The sequence below is a fragment of the Dendrobates tinctorius genome, unplaced genomic scaffold (genome assembly GCF_039654945.1).
Source record: "Dendrobates tinctorius isolate UK_male_01 unplaced genomic scaffold, ASM3965494v1 ptg000064l, whole genome shotgun sequence".
Taxonomy (NCBI): Eukaryota; Metazoa; Chordata; class Amphibia; order Anura; family Dendrobatidae; genus Dendrobates; species Dendrobates tinctorius.
The window spans coordinates 47,312,271-47,328,661 of NW_027361732.1; the positions used below are offsets into that span (position 1 = coordinate 47,312,271).

Consider the following 16,391-nt stretch of genomic DNA (forward strand, 5'->3'; position numbering starts at 1 on the left):
ACTTTATTCGGTCGTCCATGACAGCACCACCTGAGAGATTTACAGAGAGTAACATCAGCTTTAGGGAGGGACTACAGCCTGCAGCACCCTTATACCAAAAGAGAGGTCTGTGGAAGCACCCAGGTCTAGCCTATAATGACTATAAAAGGTGCTCGGAGAGGACCAAGTAGCCGCCTTACATATCTGGTCAATGGAGACTTCTGATCTTTCGGCCCATGAGGTCGCCATGGCCCTGGTGGAATGCGCCCTCAGCTTCCCGGGTGGCGACCTGCCCTTTGAGGTGTATGCTATTGAAATCGCCTCTCTAATCCATCTGGCTAGTGTATTTTTTGATGCCTTACAACCTTTTCTGGGGCCTTGATGAGAGATAAATAGGGCATTATCTTTCTTCCAGGGATCGGTGACTGTCAGATATTCTATGAGGCCTCTCCTGACATCCAGGGTGTGTAGTTTCTTTTCCTTCTCGTTAGTTGGATTAGGGAGGAAGGATGGAAGAACTATTTCCTGTGTCCTATGGAAACTAGAAACTACCTTCGGCAAGTACGCTGGATCAGGTCTAAGTATTACCCTATCCTCTTTGAACTGTAAATAAGGAGGACACCTAGATAAAGCCTGGATATCGCTTATTCTGCGGGCTGATGTTAGAGCTACCAGGAAGGCTACCTTGAGGGACAGGTTTTTTAGGGAAGCCGACGAGATAGGTTCGAATGGGGTCTCCGTCATAGCAGTGAGGACTAGGTTCAAGTCCCACGGCATGAATCTATCCTTCATTATTGGCCTGGATCTACCTGCCGCCTTAATGAACCTGCTTACCCAATAATTACCAGCGATGTTACAGCTAAACAGGGCCCCCAAGGCTGACACTTGTACTTTAAGGGTACTGGTAGAGAGCCCCATGTCCAGACCTTTTTGTAGGAACTCTAATATCTGCATTATAGGCGCTGAATCCCCAGCGACTACTCCTGAGTTTTGAAGGAATTTTTTCCAAATTCTGACATAAATTTTTGTGGTAATGATTTTTCTACTCTTAAGTAGGGTGTTAATTAGGTCTGCGGAGAAGCCCTTCTCTTCTAATAATGACCGTTCAAACTCCACGCCGTCAGATGTAGGCCAGCCACCTGAGGATGGGAGACTGGGCCCTGGGACAGGAGATCCGGGATGTCCGGCAGAACCCAAGGATCAGACACTGACATGGTCCTGAGGCATGAGAACCATGCTCTCCTGGGCCAAAATGGAGCGATGACTATAACCCTCGCTCTGTCTTTCCTGATTTTCCTCATCACCAGGGGTAGAAGAGATAGGGGAGGGAAGGCGTAGGCTAGTCTGAAGTCCCACTTTATCAGGAAGGCATCTACCGCCAGAGGATTCTCTCTGGGATTTAGGGAGCAGAATTGTTTCAATTGCCTGTTGTCTCTGGTGGCGAAGAGGTCTACCTCTGGATATCCCCACCTTTGAACAATCAGATTGAATATGGAGGTGTTTAGGGACCATTCCCCTTGCTTTAGCTGATTGCGGCTTAAAAAGTCTGCCGTGATGTTGTCTCTTCCTTTTATATGCAACGCTGTTAAAGATAGAAAGTATTGTTCTGCTAGATGGAACAACCGCTCTGCTACAATCATCAGGGGTCTGGAACGGGTCCCGCCTTGGTGATTGATATATGCCACGGTGACCTGATTGTCGGAGAACACTCGCACGTGATGGCCCTGTAGATACACAAGGAGCTTTTTAGCCGCCTGTTCTACTGCTGTCAATTCTTTTAGGTTAGATGACATTCCTAACTGATCATGTTGCCATTGGTCCTGGACTAATATTTCACCCATATGAGCTCCCCAACCGTAAGGACTAGCATCCGTGGTGACTATGCGGGTTACGTTATACTCCCAGGGCACCCCTTTAGACAAGTTATCCTTGTCTAACCACCACTCTAGGGACTCCCTTGTGTTACGGGACAAGGTTAGCTGACCCTCCAAGTAACCCCCAAGGACTTTTTGATGTAATAAGACCTCGCTCTGTAGTTTCCTTGCATGAAACTGGGCCCACTGGACTGCCGGGATAGAGGCCGAAAGAGAGCCTAGAAGGGACATGGCTTTCCTGAGGGACATGGTGGGGTTATTGGAGGCGTTCAGGATCTGATAATGGAGGCGAACAAGCTTCTCCGGAGGCAGACGGCATTCCTGTTTCTCAGAATCCAGGGTTAGGCCCAAGAATTGTTGGACTTTCATTGGTTGTAACCGAGACTTTTTGACGTTCAGCAACCATCCTAACCGTTCTAGGGCAGACATTGCCTTTTGTAGCTGTTGTAAACAATGATTCGCCGTTTTACCTACAATAAGAAAATCGTCCAGGTAGGGGATCACCAGAATGTTCGATTCACGTAGATGGGCCATGACCTCCGCTATTACTTTAGTAAATACTCAGGGAGCGACAGCCACTCCAAAGGGGAGGGCCGCATATTGGAAATGTCGAATTGACCCATCCAACTGAACCGCCACTCTGAGAAACCGCTGATGGCCTGCATGGATGGGTATATGGTAGTATGCGTCTTTTAAATCTAACACCACCATAAAGCAGTTTTGGAACAGCAATTTTATTGCAGATTTAATTGTTTCCATTTTAAAAGGACGTATGACCAAAAACTTGTTGAGGGCCTTAAGGTTTATTATTGTCCTAAAGGAGCTGTCTGGTTTGCGGACCAGGAACAGAGGGGAGTAGAATCCCTTCCCCCATTCTCCCTCTGGAACCTCTATCAGGACTTTCTTGGCGCACAGGTCATGAACCTCGGCCTCCAGGGCAGCTTGTTCTGAAGCAGACGACCTGAGTGGGGTGATTTTAAATTGATCAAGGGGAACCCTAGAAAACTCTAGTCGTAGTCCCACGGCTATTATCCCCAATATCCAGCTGCTATTAGAGATCAGAGACCAGGATGGGTAGAAGGCAGCTAGTCTCCCTCCTACCGGGGCAACTAGTCATTGGGGCGGCTTTTTCGTATCCCGAGCTGGACCTTCCTGGCGCCCCCCTCCAAACATGAATCCTGTACCTTTCCTTTTTTTCTCATCCCATCTGCCCTGATCTCTGGACGGCCTTCTCCGGAAAAAACCTTTCCTGGTAAAGGGACGTCTGTAAGAGGGGTTCGGGAGACTGGGAAATTTCTTTTTGTCATCTCCAGCTTTCTCTAACAATTCGTCCAAGACGGGGCCGAATAGGTACTCCCCCTCGCAAGGAATGGAACAGAGACGGGACCGGGCTTGAATATCTCCTGGCCAGCATTTTAACCAGAGCGCTCTTCGCGCTGCATTAGATAGACCCGCGGCTTTAGCCGCCATTCTTGCAGAGTCTGCAGAAGCATCGGCTAAAAATGCCGCGGCATTCTGAATGATCGGCAAACTTTTCCGAATAGATGTTCTTGAAGCTCCGTCTTTTAGCTCGGAATCTAGCTGATCTAGCCAGACCATCATGGATCTGGCTGTACAGGTGGCAGCTAGCGCTGGTCTTAATGCGCCTGCTGACATCTCCCATGTCCCTTTAAGAAAGGAATCCGCTTTTTTATCTAGCGGATCTTTCAAGGAGGCCATATCGTCAAATGGTATGGCGGATTTTTTAGATGCTTTGGCTACTGCTGCGTCTTGTTTCGGGGCTTTATCCCATCTGTTTACTACCGGGTTATCAAAGGGGTATCTCCGCTTAAAGGCTGGTGGCATGGAGCCCCTTTTTTCCGGTCTCTTCCAGTCTCTGTCAATTAGGCTCTGAACCTTATCGTTTAATGGAAAAGCTCTGCGTTTTTTGGGGTCTAGACCCCCGAACATTATGTCCTGTGCTGAGAGTTCCCGTTTTTTGTCCGCTACCCCCATGGTGGACTGTATTGCTTTCACTAATCTGTCCATCTGGTCTAAGGGGAAGCAGAACCGGCTAGAGTCTTCATCCGAGGAAGACGAGGAGGAGGCCGAGGAGTTGTCACCTTTCCCAGGGGCGACTGAGGTCTCCGAGCCTGAACCACTAGCCTCTCTTCTCCTAGAAGGTTCTCTTTGAGGTAAGACTTTCATTTCTGCCCTGATCATCTCTCTCAGGTTTGAAGTGAAGTCAGGTGTCTCTTCCGCTACCTGCATAAACGGGGGAGAGTATAAGGGCCTGACAATCTACCCCTGGACTCCCTGTCTTTATTAACCCCTACCGTTTGCCGAATGCATGGTTGGCATAATTTTTTAGGGTGGCCATCTGGTAGGGGGGGAACTACAGAGGGCACATTCCCTGTGCTTCTGTTTTCCCGTAGCCTTCTTCCCCTGCAAAAAAACATAAGGGAACACTGCATCAGGGTACATTCACGGAGATCTCTTACCCATGCAGATGAAGCAGGTACCGGATCACGGAGGGAGGCAGGGGGTTCCTTTCTGGAGGAACTTTCGCGGCTCTGGTCGCTAGTTCATCTCTGTTTCTTCTGCTGGCCACTCGCATGCAGTTTTGTCGTGGCCTGTTTTGCGGGCGCTCCTGCGCCTCGTCCTGCTGGTCTAAGGGGGCTTCCGTTGTATCCATTGCTGGGGCCTTCAGAAGCACCCCAGCGGCGTCCCCATCTGCCTTATATGGCCTCCTGGTGTCCGGGTCAGCAGGTATCCTGCCATAGCACCACCCACCCGGCCTTTCGCGCTCCCTCCCCCATGCTCCGGCCCCCCTCGGCTTACCCGGGTCGCCGCGCGACCCCCGGACAGGCGTGCACCTGCGGCACGCGCCGGAGGCCGGCCGGCACCCGACTTCCGGTATCGGCGCTATCGCTCCTCCCCTTCCGCCGCGTCACTTCCGCCGCTCACCAGAGCCCTGCGGGAGCGCGCGCGAAGGAGCAGCGCAGCGCCCCTGCTCGGAATGCCCCAGCCCCCCCCGCGCACGCCGCCATGAGCGCCGCCAGGGGCCAGCACTGCCCGGGAGGACCGGGCCTGGGGAAGCGCAGCAGGACCGGGGCATACATACCAGGTGCTGGCGTTTCGGAGACGGCATCCACCGGACCCCTGCTCCACCTGCTCCGTCCACTGCCGTGGTGACCTACCCGGCCCCACCGTGGCGCTTCCAGGGACCCCGCACTGACCGAGGTAGGAGACCCCCTCGCTACCTGGGTCGGTCAGCCGGCCTGGGTATTCAACGACGACTCCATGACGGACGTATCTGTAGAGAGTCCTGTCCTCTAGGAACAGGAAACCAACTGATGCGTGGGAGAGGTGCCACCCTTTTGTATCTGTAGGTTTCCTGTTCCTAAAGGGCGGATCCCCTCTCTCAGGTGGTGCTGTCATGGACGACCGAATAAACAGTTGCTAACACCAAGCCTGTCCAGGGTGGCCACGTAGAGTGCCCTTTGTTAAGCAGGGTTAAAGGAGGCAAAGACTATGTTTCTATGTTTTATGACGAAGATTTTTCGGCCACAAAAGGCAGTTTTGATGTACAAGGCCCAAAATATATGATCATATGACAATACAATTGCATACATGTTGCTAATAAAATCCGCCACAACTTTACACTGTAACTGCAATTCCATATAATATGCTGAAAAAGAGAATGGACAGCGCCTCCAAAAACCATGCACTGACCTAATGCCGCTAGGGGAAAATATATATAAGTGGACAGGAGGCTCTTAGTCCTTTTTTCTTTGGATGTGCACTCCTCCCATTTGGCACAGGTGACTTTAAATTGGTAGGAGACTACAAAGAAAGGGGTCTAGCCCATTTCTGCTCTCAATGGAAAGCTTGAGAAAGGGGAGTTTGAATGCTCCTTTCATTTAGTGTTAGCACTGTGTGGCGGCCATTGGTGCTGTGATTTTGTGCTGGTGGGGCGGTGCGGTCTGGAGTCATGGGACTCAGTCTTGCAGCATGGGCGCTGTGAGGCACCAGGCCGTCCGCCTTCCTGTGGCGGTGGTCGGCACACAGCTCCGCTCTGTTAGGGCGATAGGGACCCACTACGAGGTTCGCTGTCACGTGGCAGTGGGCTTCATGCAGTCTGAACAGAATGTTAAACTAAGAATCTCGTGTTCAGTTTTATATATTTCTTTCTGGCGGCATTAGATCAATGTATGATTGTTGGAGCGGCTGCCCATTCTCTTTTTTAGCAAAGTCCAAATAATAATATATTAGAGTCAGCACATAACAAGCCTCATTAACCATTCATTAGCTCTTACCTGACAGAGCAGTGTCTGGTCTACGCCCGCGCTCTGACATTGGAGATGCTGAATACATTGTTGGCACTGAGAGATGAAAATGAGGGAAAAATGATCGTTAAATATGTTTTCTCACTATAAGAAGTGATGAAATAACACAAGAATATGCCATCATTTCCTCAGTAATTGGGGTCAAATTGCCAGGACTCCCATGTGCCTTTACAAGGCTTTCACCCCATTGCAAAACTCCACTTCCCAAGAAAACTTGGGGACACCTACTGAACGACCATTGTTCCACAGCAACACTTACAGAACAGACAAGGGGGTATAAGGAAACATGGAGACAGCTGAGGAAAATAATGGGAGCTTGGAAAGACTGGAAGATGGACATCGCCGTGCATGGCAAAACAAGGGTTATTAGTGGATGTTCACATAGATCACATGACATAAGTCGCAGCTAGATCAAGAAGTGTTATTCATAAACAGTCATTAACCCCTTCCTGACATCTGACGTACTATCCCGTCCACAGGACCCTATGCCCATGGACGGGATAGTACGTCATAGCGATCAGCGGCGCTCACGGGGGGGGAGCGCCGCTGATCGCGGGTGGGTGTCAGCTGATTATCACAGCTGACACCCAGCACTATGTGTCAGGGTCGGTCACGGACCGCCCCCGACACGTTAACCCCTGGCACACTGCGATCAAACACGAGGGGGCTCCCTCTGTGCTTCCCTGAGACCCCCGAAACAGTGCGATGTGCAGCGCTGCTGCGGGGGCCTCCTTCCCTGCAGGTCCCCAGATCCAATATGGCGGCGGGGACCTTCGGGGGCCTGCAGGGAGGCGTCTTTCTCAGTGCCTGCTGAGAGCAGGCTCTGAGAAAGCCTGCAGCAGCGCCTGTCACATCACTGATCTGACAGAGTGCTGTGCAACCTGTCGGATCAGCGATCTGACATATTACAGTGATGTCGTCCCCCCCCGGGACAATATAACAAAGTAAAAAAAAGTGTAAAAATAATTTATAAAAAAATCCCTAATAAATTCATTTTTTGGAAATAAAAAAAACAAATAAAAGTACACATATTTAGTATCGCCGCGTCCGTAATGACCTGCCCTATAAAACTGTCCCATTAGTTAACCCCTTTAGCGAACCCCTTAAAAAATAACAAACAAAGCAAAAAATAATGCTTTATTATCATACCGCCGAACAAAAAGTGCAATAACGCACGATCAAAAACGCGGATATAAATAACCAGGTTACCGCTGAAAACGTCATCTTGTCCCGCAAAAAACGAGCTGCTATACAGCGTCATCAGCGAAAAAATAAAAAAGTTATAGCTCGCAGAATAAAGCGATGCAAAAATAATTTTTTATATAAAAATTGTTTTCATTGCATAAAAGCGCCAAAACATAAAAAATTACATAAATGAGGTATCACTGTAATCGTACTGACCCGAAGAATAAAACCGCTTTATCAATTTTACCGCACGCGGAACGGTGTAAACGCACCCCCCAAAAGAAATTCTTGAAATGCTGTTTTTTGTTCATTCTGCGTTCCAAAAATCAGAATAAAAAGCGATCAAAAAATATCACGTGCCCGAAAATGGTACCAATAAAAACATCAACTCGTCTCGCAAAAAATAAGACCTCACATGACTCGGTGGGTCAAAATATGGAAAAATTATAGCTCTCAAAACGTGGTGATGCAAAAACTATTTTTAAAATTAAAAGCGTCTTTTAGCGTGTGACAGCTGCCAAACATAAAAATCCGTCATAAATAGTAAATCAAACCCCCCGTTATCACCCCCTTCGTTACGGAAAAATAATAAAATTAAAAAAAAAAAAAAATGTATTTATTTCCATTTTCCCCATTAGGGTTAGGGCTGAGATTAGGGTTGGAGTTAGAATTGGGGGGTTTCCACTGTTTGGGCACATCAGGTGCTCTCCAAACGCAACATAGCGTCTGATCTCAATTCCAGCCAATTATGCGTTGAAAAAAGTCAAATGGTGCTCCTTCCCCCTTCCAAGCTCTGCCATGCGCCCAAACAGTGTTTTACCCCCACATATGGGGTATCAGCCTACTCAGGACAGATTGCAAAACAACTTTTCGGGTCCAATTTCTCCTGTTACCCTTGGGAAAATAAAAAAAATTGGGGAATAAAAGATCATGCTTGTGGAAAAAATGAAACGCAAAAGGAGGGGTACACTACTGTCATATCTCAATCTCCAGTGGAGTGCAATACCTAGCCCGCAAGCAGAGAAGCAAAAAAAAAGGGAGAAAAAGACTAGGCTAATGATGGTATGCACATCCCAATAAACAATAAAAAACCTTTATTTCATATTGGATACAATAAGCTAAAAACATTTAAAATACAGTCAAAGAACCAATGACCCAGACACCCCCAAAAAACAGGTAATATGAACCTAAGATGTGGCCCATATTGGACTATTCATAGCCACCCATAAACAGGCACATATCATGCAATTCTATATAACAAGACAGCCATGTGCATTGCAGGCAAAGATAAGGCAGAAAGACAAACTTGATATCAAGCATATAATAAAACAATGTAAGAAAATGTGTAAATCCTAACTGCCCTAAAGCATGTGGAACTAACCACAGAATGAAATTGCCTAGTGCAAAAGGCACCCAAGAATGGTTATACCATGGCTGAGATTGCAAAGTTGCAGTGGATGCATAATGAGCAAATTAGAACCACCAGATATAGGTCAGAGCAGCAAGAGTCCCAAAGGGGTTAAAGAAAGGGGGGGGTGGGCAGGCCCCACGCGTATCGCCGCTGCGGCTGGCGGCTTCGTCAGTGGTTCATTCTGTGGTTAGTTCCACATGCTTTAGTCCAATTTCTCCTGTTACCCTTGATAAAATAAAAAAAAAATTGGACGTGAAGTAATTTTTTTGTGAAAAAAGTTGTGTTCATTTTTTTTTTTAAACATTCAAAAAATTCCTGTGAAGCACCTGTAGGGTTAATAAACTTCTTGAATGTGGTTTTGAGCACCTTGAGGGGTGCAGTTTTTAGAATGGTGTCACTTTTAGGTATTTTCTATCATATAGACCCCTCAAAGTGACTTCAAATGTGATGTGGTCCGTAAAAATAAAATGGTGTAGCAAAAATGAGAAATCGCTGGTCAACTTTTAACCCTTATAACTTCCTAACGGAAAAAAAATTTGGTTCCAAAATTGTGCTGATGTAAGGTAAACATATGTGAAATGTTATTTATTACGTTTTTTGAGTGCCATATCTCTGTGATTTAAGGGCATAAGAATTCAAAGTTGAAAAATTGCGAAATTTTCAAAGTTTTCGCCAAATTTCCTTTTTTTTTCACAAATAAACGCAAGTTATATCAATGAAATTTTACCACTAACATGAAGTACAATATGTCACGAGAAAACAATGTCAGAATCGCCGGGATCCATGGAAGCGTTCCAGAGTTATGACCTCATAAAGGGACAGTGGGCAGAATTGTAAAAATTGGCCCGGTCATGAATGTGCAAACCACTCTTGGGGGTAAAGGGGTTAAAAATCAACACTTTATTGTTTCACTATAAAATCAAAACCGCTAAATGGCAGATACCACAGAACTGGGGCGAGGGGAGACAGCCTGCAGTTACCATCAACTTGCCAGCTGGAATTTATCCTCAAGTTATATATACTTCTCCTAGATTATGGAGGGTGGACCTTTATACACAGCATTGAATAACAACCTGTTGAGTGTCATTGAGTGTTCTGATATATGGAGACATGGATACTGTATGAAGGGGGGATTCTCCTGCCATAATCATTGAGACTTAGAACCCTCACTAGATTTGAATTATGGTTATATTCTATACAATACTTGGTACTAGGAAGTATAGGCAGCCATTTATCCTGAATACCATTGGAGCCACAATCTAGTGGTGCTACACCCAATGCCATTTCACCGAGTCACAAACATTCATTCATTTCCTCTAACTTTGAGTGTATTAGTGGGTTGTTTTCTCTGTGTTATTCAGATTTGAAATTCATTGGAATAACATTGAAGCAGGAGATCATAGTGTTCCCTATACTGCATTATCTTTATAATATTTGCATATTCATGGTTTATTTTATCGCCAATTTATTCTTTAAAGAATGACTATAGGAACGCTATGCTGATTCTGTGATAGCTGCCATGGAGCGGTTTTCCCACGGTTTGATTTAAGGCACCTTTTTAAATCTTATATGTGTGATTTTATATTGAAACAATAAAATATTGATTTTTAATTACACCGTTTCTGAATAATACTTCTTGATGTAGATGCCACTTACGTGTCGTGTGGTCTCTAGTGTGATGGAACGTTGCCCTCTCCAGAGGTGAGACAGGGTGTTGGTAGCATGTTCACACTCCGCTGCGTTGCTCCACATCAGATCTTAATAAATGATGGAGCTACTCTGAGACAAAGATGTAACACCCTCCAGAATGAGACAGAACATGATACGTGGATTGTGCCCATCTCGGGAGAACAGACAAACTCCTGGCCGATGTTGTCATTGGTGGGCGCTGAACTCAGGACCTTTGCATTGGGTCCGGCTGTCAGTCAGGGCTGGGGGTGCAATTACAGCTGCCGCTCCGTGTACTCAGCGGTGACTGAACCTGCGCCAGAGCCGCCCACGTGACTGAAACCGAAATGCTGCCGGGGGGAATAAGAATGTGAATAATATTACTGTTACTGGCCATTTATGAAGGAGTTGGAGTGTGGAGAACTTTAGCTTTTCCTGGATGTTAAACATACTTAATCTGTTCCTCTGACTCTTTTCATAAGTTGATACCTCAGTCTCTGTTTTCTGATGTAAATGTAGCGTACAAGCAGCAATGTAATAAGACAGACACAAGTGGCACATACCAGTTCAGCAAACAGGTCAGGAGGCAACAATTTCATCAAATCGCTTGACTTCTCAAATCCTGCAATCAAGGGGTAAAATAAAGTGTTATTCCTCAGGGCAGGGCCAGGTCACACTGCTAAGTTCCATGTGATGTTATCAGCAACTGCGGCAAACATCAGGGGGCTGCGACCAGGATCTTCTACACCTCTCCATACTGCACTTTTCATCATTTTTATAGAACATTCAGTCTGATCTGCCACTAGGGTATTATAGAATAAGCTCAACAGTCTGATAAATATGCAGGCAAGAAAAGATTTAATATACCTTGTATGACATTAACGGGAGTCTTTGCTGATTTTGGACTTAGCAGCCAAGGGGGAAGTCCTAATCATGATTGACAGCTTTCTCTGTTTAAGTGTCAGTTATGGTTAGTACTCTACCCCAGACTCCACCTCAGCATGACCAGAGAATGCCATGAATAAAATACAAGTTAGGGTACCGTTACACCTAGCGATGCACCAGCAATATGACGTGGTCAGGATCGCTGGTGCATCGTTAGGTGGTCGCTAGTGCGCTGCCAAACAGGCAGATCTCACCAGCGACATCGCAGGGGTCGGGGGTCGCTACTTACCTGTCAGACGCGGCCATCCTGCGTCCTCCAGCCCGCGTCCACGCGTCGCTCATCGTCGCCGCAGGAAGTGGGCGACGAGGAATGGTCCAGCAGCTTCTCGCGGGGGAGCCGGTCGGAGGTAAGTATCACATGCAGCGATATCGCTAGTAATATCGCTGCAACGTCACTAAATCGGTGGCTTTACAGCGATATTGCTAGCGATATCGCAGTGTGTAACGGGGGCTTTAGGCCAAGGTCACACAACCACATATTTTATCATCCGAGTGAACAGGGTTGATTATTATCAGAGTGATAAGTGTGATCGGATTTTCTCAGATCAGTATAAGAGGGGGAAAAAAACCCTACACCTTCTGAAAATCACACTGCACTCAGATGTCATCCAAGCGTGGTGTGGAGACGCGAATGTCAGTGGGCGCTCTTATCTGCTGGCCCGGCTATCTTTAGAAAGACTGCATGGACCAGGGCTCATCCTACTGAACACCCACACTCTTATCACATGGGCAGAACACTTCTCCGACAACACAGGGTGAGGGTAAAACAGTGTGGCAATAATTTACTGAACCACCAACAGTCTACAACATATAGGACAGTCCCAGTAAAATACCCAAGAGGGTGCAAATGACAGTCTCACCAGGATTAGAGTAGCTGCGACTCTGGGGCTTCCAGGGACGACTACCCCCACCAGTGGTACCGAGTTTGGTGGAAACCCACAGAGAGGAGGTAACGACAAGCTTAGGACCAGGGCTGTGGAGTCGGAATAAAATGGACCGACTCCGACTCCTAAAATATATAATAAATTGGGTACAGTAATTCAATGCAGGATGTGCTGACCATTTTTTCATAGGAATTTGGGAAAGTTATGAAATGTCCTATAAATGACTGTTCTATTCCGGACCTAAGGCTACATTCACACACAGCGTTTTTCCTGCGTTTTTCCTGCGTTTTTTAGCTGCAAAAGCAGATCAGCTTTTTAAAAAACCGCATCACCTGAAAGGTTTTTGAGCTCATAGATAATGTTTTAAATAGCAAAAGCAGATTAGAAAAACGCCACACAAACTGACATGCTCATTCAGCCCAAAAACGGATCCTCACAAAACAATGTGTCTGAATGTCATATCTTGAAACCCATTGACTTTGCTGGGATGCCCAGAGTCACTGCATTTTAGTGCAAAAAATCTGATCTGCAAAAACACTGTGTGTGAATGGCCATAGCCAGCGAGGGGCAGCTGCCCCCCTATAAGCAGGGGCACACACCTATCAAAACTCACTTGTATGCTGCAGTGTTCCTGTCCTGTACCGGCTCCAGACTGCAGGGGGCAATCTCCCCTCCTCTGTCCTGTCTTCTGCCATCTTCGCCAGAGAGGGGGAGGGGTGCCTGCCCTGCACAGGATCCGATTCCTGGGCCCCGAGCTGGAGAAAGTGAGAACGTTGTGCACACGCTGCAGCTGGCAATAAGAGATAGTCTGCAAGAGGGACATGCGGGAAATCTGATTGGAAAAGTGAGGAAATTGGATATTGCCGCCAGAACCCCTAAAATTGATTCCATCTTGAAGAGACGTGCTGGGAAAGGGGCAATTGTCGATCAAGCCACTCAGTGGGGCAGCACTTATTTAATGATTGAGCGATTGCTTGAACTAAAACCGTTTCTTATAGACTAGATTATGGCCCGATGCTATCGCATCGGGAGGATGCGATAGCATCACACCTCTTGCCATGTTAACCCTCAACACACACACTCCTCAATACACACTCCTCTCACCTTTCACCATCTCCACTCTCTCTTTCACTCCACATACGACCCCTTCTCTCACTCCATCTCTCATACTCACGCCGTCATCGCCGCTGCTCCACGATCCCCGACATCTTCTTCCGCCGGCGCCATCCTGGATCCAGACGTTGTCCACGCCGGCGACATGTTCTTGCGGCGACGCCATCTTGAGTATCGTGAAATCCCGCGATAGTCAAGATGGCGTCACCGGAAGAACATGTCGCCGGCGTGGACGACGTCGGGATCCAAAATGGCGTCGGCGAAATCTCGCGAGTTTTCGCCGACGCCATTTTGGATCCCGACGTCGTCCTCGCCGGCGACATGTTCTTGCGGCGACGCCATCCTGACTATCGCAGGATTTCACCGATCCAAAATGGCGTCGCAGCAAGAACATGTCGCCGGCGTGGACGACATCGGGATCCAAAATGCCGTCGGCGAAATCTCGCAAGTTTTCGCCGACGCCATTTTGGATCCCAACGTCGTCCTCGCCGGCGACATGTTCTTGCAGCGACGCCATCTTGACTATCGCGGGATTTCGCCGATCCAAAATGGCGTCGCCGCAAGAACATGTCGCCAGCGTGGAGGACGTCTGGATCCAGGATGGCGCCGGCGGAAGATGTCGGGGATCATGGATCAGCGGCGATGACGGCGTATGAGAGACGGAGTGAGAGAAAGGGTCGTATGTGGAGTGAAAGAGTGAGTGGACGTGAGTGGAGATGGTGAAAGGTGAGTGGAGTGTGTGTGTTGAGGGTTAACATGGAAAGAGGTGTGCGGTGACGTCACCGGTTACAACTGGACGGAAGTTGTTACAACCGGAAGTTGCTTAGGGCATTTATTATTATAGATATGACAAACCCTCAGGTAACCCTAAATGAAGGTCAATGGACACAGGTGGCTGAATTGAAGGAATTGCTTAGGCTACTTTCACACTTGCTTTTTTTGCTGCACGTTTTTTGCGCACACAAACACATGAAAAAACGCATCATGCGTTTGTGTGCGTTTTTTTGCGGGTTTTGGTGCATTTTTTTTAAAAAAACCGCATGCGTTTTTTTGCGCATACGTGCGTATTACAATGCGCACCCATAGACTTTAATGGGTGTTTTGCTGTAAAAAAAAAACGCACTGCGTGTGCATGCGTTTTTTTGGGGCAAGTCGAACACACAAAAAATGCAACAGGATACATTTTGTGCGCCCGAGCGCACACTGCAAAAAAACGCATGCGCATACAAACGCGCACATATGCACACCCATGTTAAAGTATAGGGGGAAAAAACGCATGCTTTTTTTGCGCTAAATAGCGTTGCAAAAAAACGCAAGTGTGAAACCAGCCTCAATCACCCATTTACCGTGACTAAAAAATTACAAGCTGAGGATTTAACTCCTGGCATTTTCATAAGGGAGTGGAAAAACTTGCTATTTTGCCTGTCTTAATCGCAGACCTCTCGCTTCCTAAAACTCAACATAGACAAAACTGAACTAATTATCTTTCCTCCATCTCACGTATCTTCCGTACCCGATCTATCTATTATGGTAAATGGCATCATGCTCTCTCCCGCACCTGAAGTCCGCTGCCTTGGAGTAACTCTCGACTCTGCCCTGTCCTTCAAACCGCACGTCCAATCTCTTGCCACCTCCAACTCAAAAATATTTCCAGAATATTTCCAGAATTCGTCCCTTCCTCAGTCCTCAATCTACTAAAACTCTTGTACATGCCCTCATCATCTCCCGCCTTGACTACTGCAACACCCTCCTCTGTGGCCTCCCTGCTCTCTTGCACCACTCCAGTCTGTCCTCAATTCTGCTGCCTGACTAATCCTCCTCTCTCCTCCCGTCTCTCCCCTTTGCAAATCCCTCCATTGGCTCCCAATTCCCCAACGAATCCAGTTCAAAATACTAACACTCACCTACAAAGCCATCCACAACCTTTCCCCTCCCTATATCTCTGAACTAATCTACCAATATCTTCCCTCACGTACTGTTCGATCCTCCCAAGACCTCCTACTTTCCTCCACACTTATTTGTTCCTCACACAACCGCCTCCAAGATTTCTCCCGAACATCCCCCATCCTCTGGAACTCAATGCCTCAACACGTCCGATTATCCATCACCCTCGGATCCTTCAAACGGAACCTGAAAACCCATCTTTTCAAGAAAGCTTACAGACTGCAATAACCATTCTGCCGCCTCATCACCACCAGAGATGCTGCACCCCCGACCTTCTGTCTTTTCCCCGCTATCCCGTAGAATGTAAGTCCGCAAGGACAGGGTCCTCTTCCGTGTACCAGTCTGTCATTGTAAATTTGTTGTGGAAACTTGTTTACTGTTAACGATATCTATAACTTTGTATGTAACCCCCCTTCTCATGTACAGCACCATGGAATTAATGGCGCTATATAAATAAATAATAAATAATTTCTGCTTCAATGAAACGGAGAGAGAGACAGCTATTGGAAAATAAAATTTTTCTGGCAGCTGTTTATGTGGACCCAAGTCATCGTATATTGCTTGATGATCAACAGCTTACTAAAGGAAAAGAAGCTCTGACTGAGGTAGCAGTTAGGAAGAGTGGTCTACAGGAGGACTGCCAGGCACAAGAGGACTTGGGTCCTGACAGTGCTAATGCTGCCATATCTTCAGCCTCATCAGATGAGGAGTTTAACTTTGACAAGTATTTGGATGACATGGAGCAGGCAAAGCGTTGCTGTAGGGAAAAAGATTTCACTCCGCCTCCTATAGCAAGCAGACTGACCATATTTCAGCAAAATGTTTCACTTGCTCTCAAAGAAAAATTCAATACTTCATCAAAACTGACTGGGCATGAGGCAATTCCTTTATACCCAGAAATTGTTAGAGATGTTGCCCAAGTGGTTATGGCTTTGCCACCAACCCAAGTTAGTGTAGAGAGGTTGTTCTCTAGCCTTAAAATTATTAGGTAAGATTTGAGGTCATCTATGAAGGAGGAACTGATGGAGGCAATTCTATTTCTTAGAACAAATTCATAGAC

General features: G+C 47.0%; 1 protein-coding gene across 5 annotated transcripts in view; it reads right to left on the minus strand.

The window, feature by feature from the left end:
- Nucleotides 1-16,391, minus strand: part of COMMD6 (COMM domain containing 6) — a 45,466-nt gene that overhangs the window by 22,148 nt on the left and 6,927 nt on the right. For 3 of the 5 annotated variants that reach the window (XM_073580388.1, XM_073580389.1, XM_073580390.1), the window contains exons 2-4: nt 12,888-13,082; nt 11,009-11,067; nt 6,152-6,217 (exon numbers count right to left, since the gene is read on the minus strand). In XM_073580388.1, coding sequence (XP_073436489.1) covers nt 6,152-6,217; nt 11,009-11,067; nt 12,888-13,082 — 320 coding nt within the window. The remainder of the gene's footprint in view (nt 1-6,151; nt 6,218-11,008; nt 11,068-12,887; nt 13,083-16,391) is intronic. The other 2 variants (XM_073580391.1, XM_073580392.1) reach the window with 1 other exon arrangement.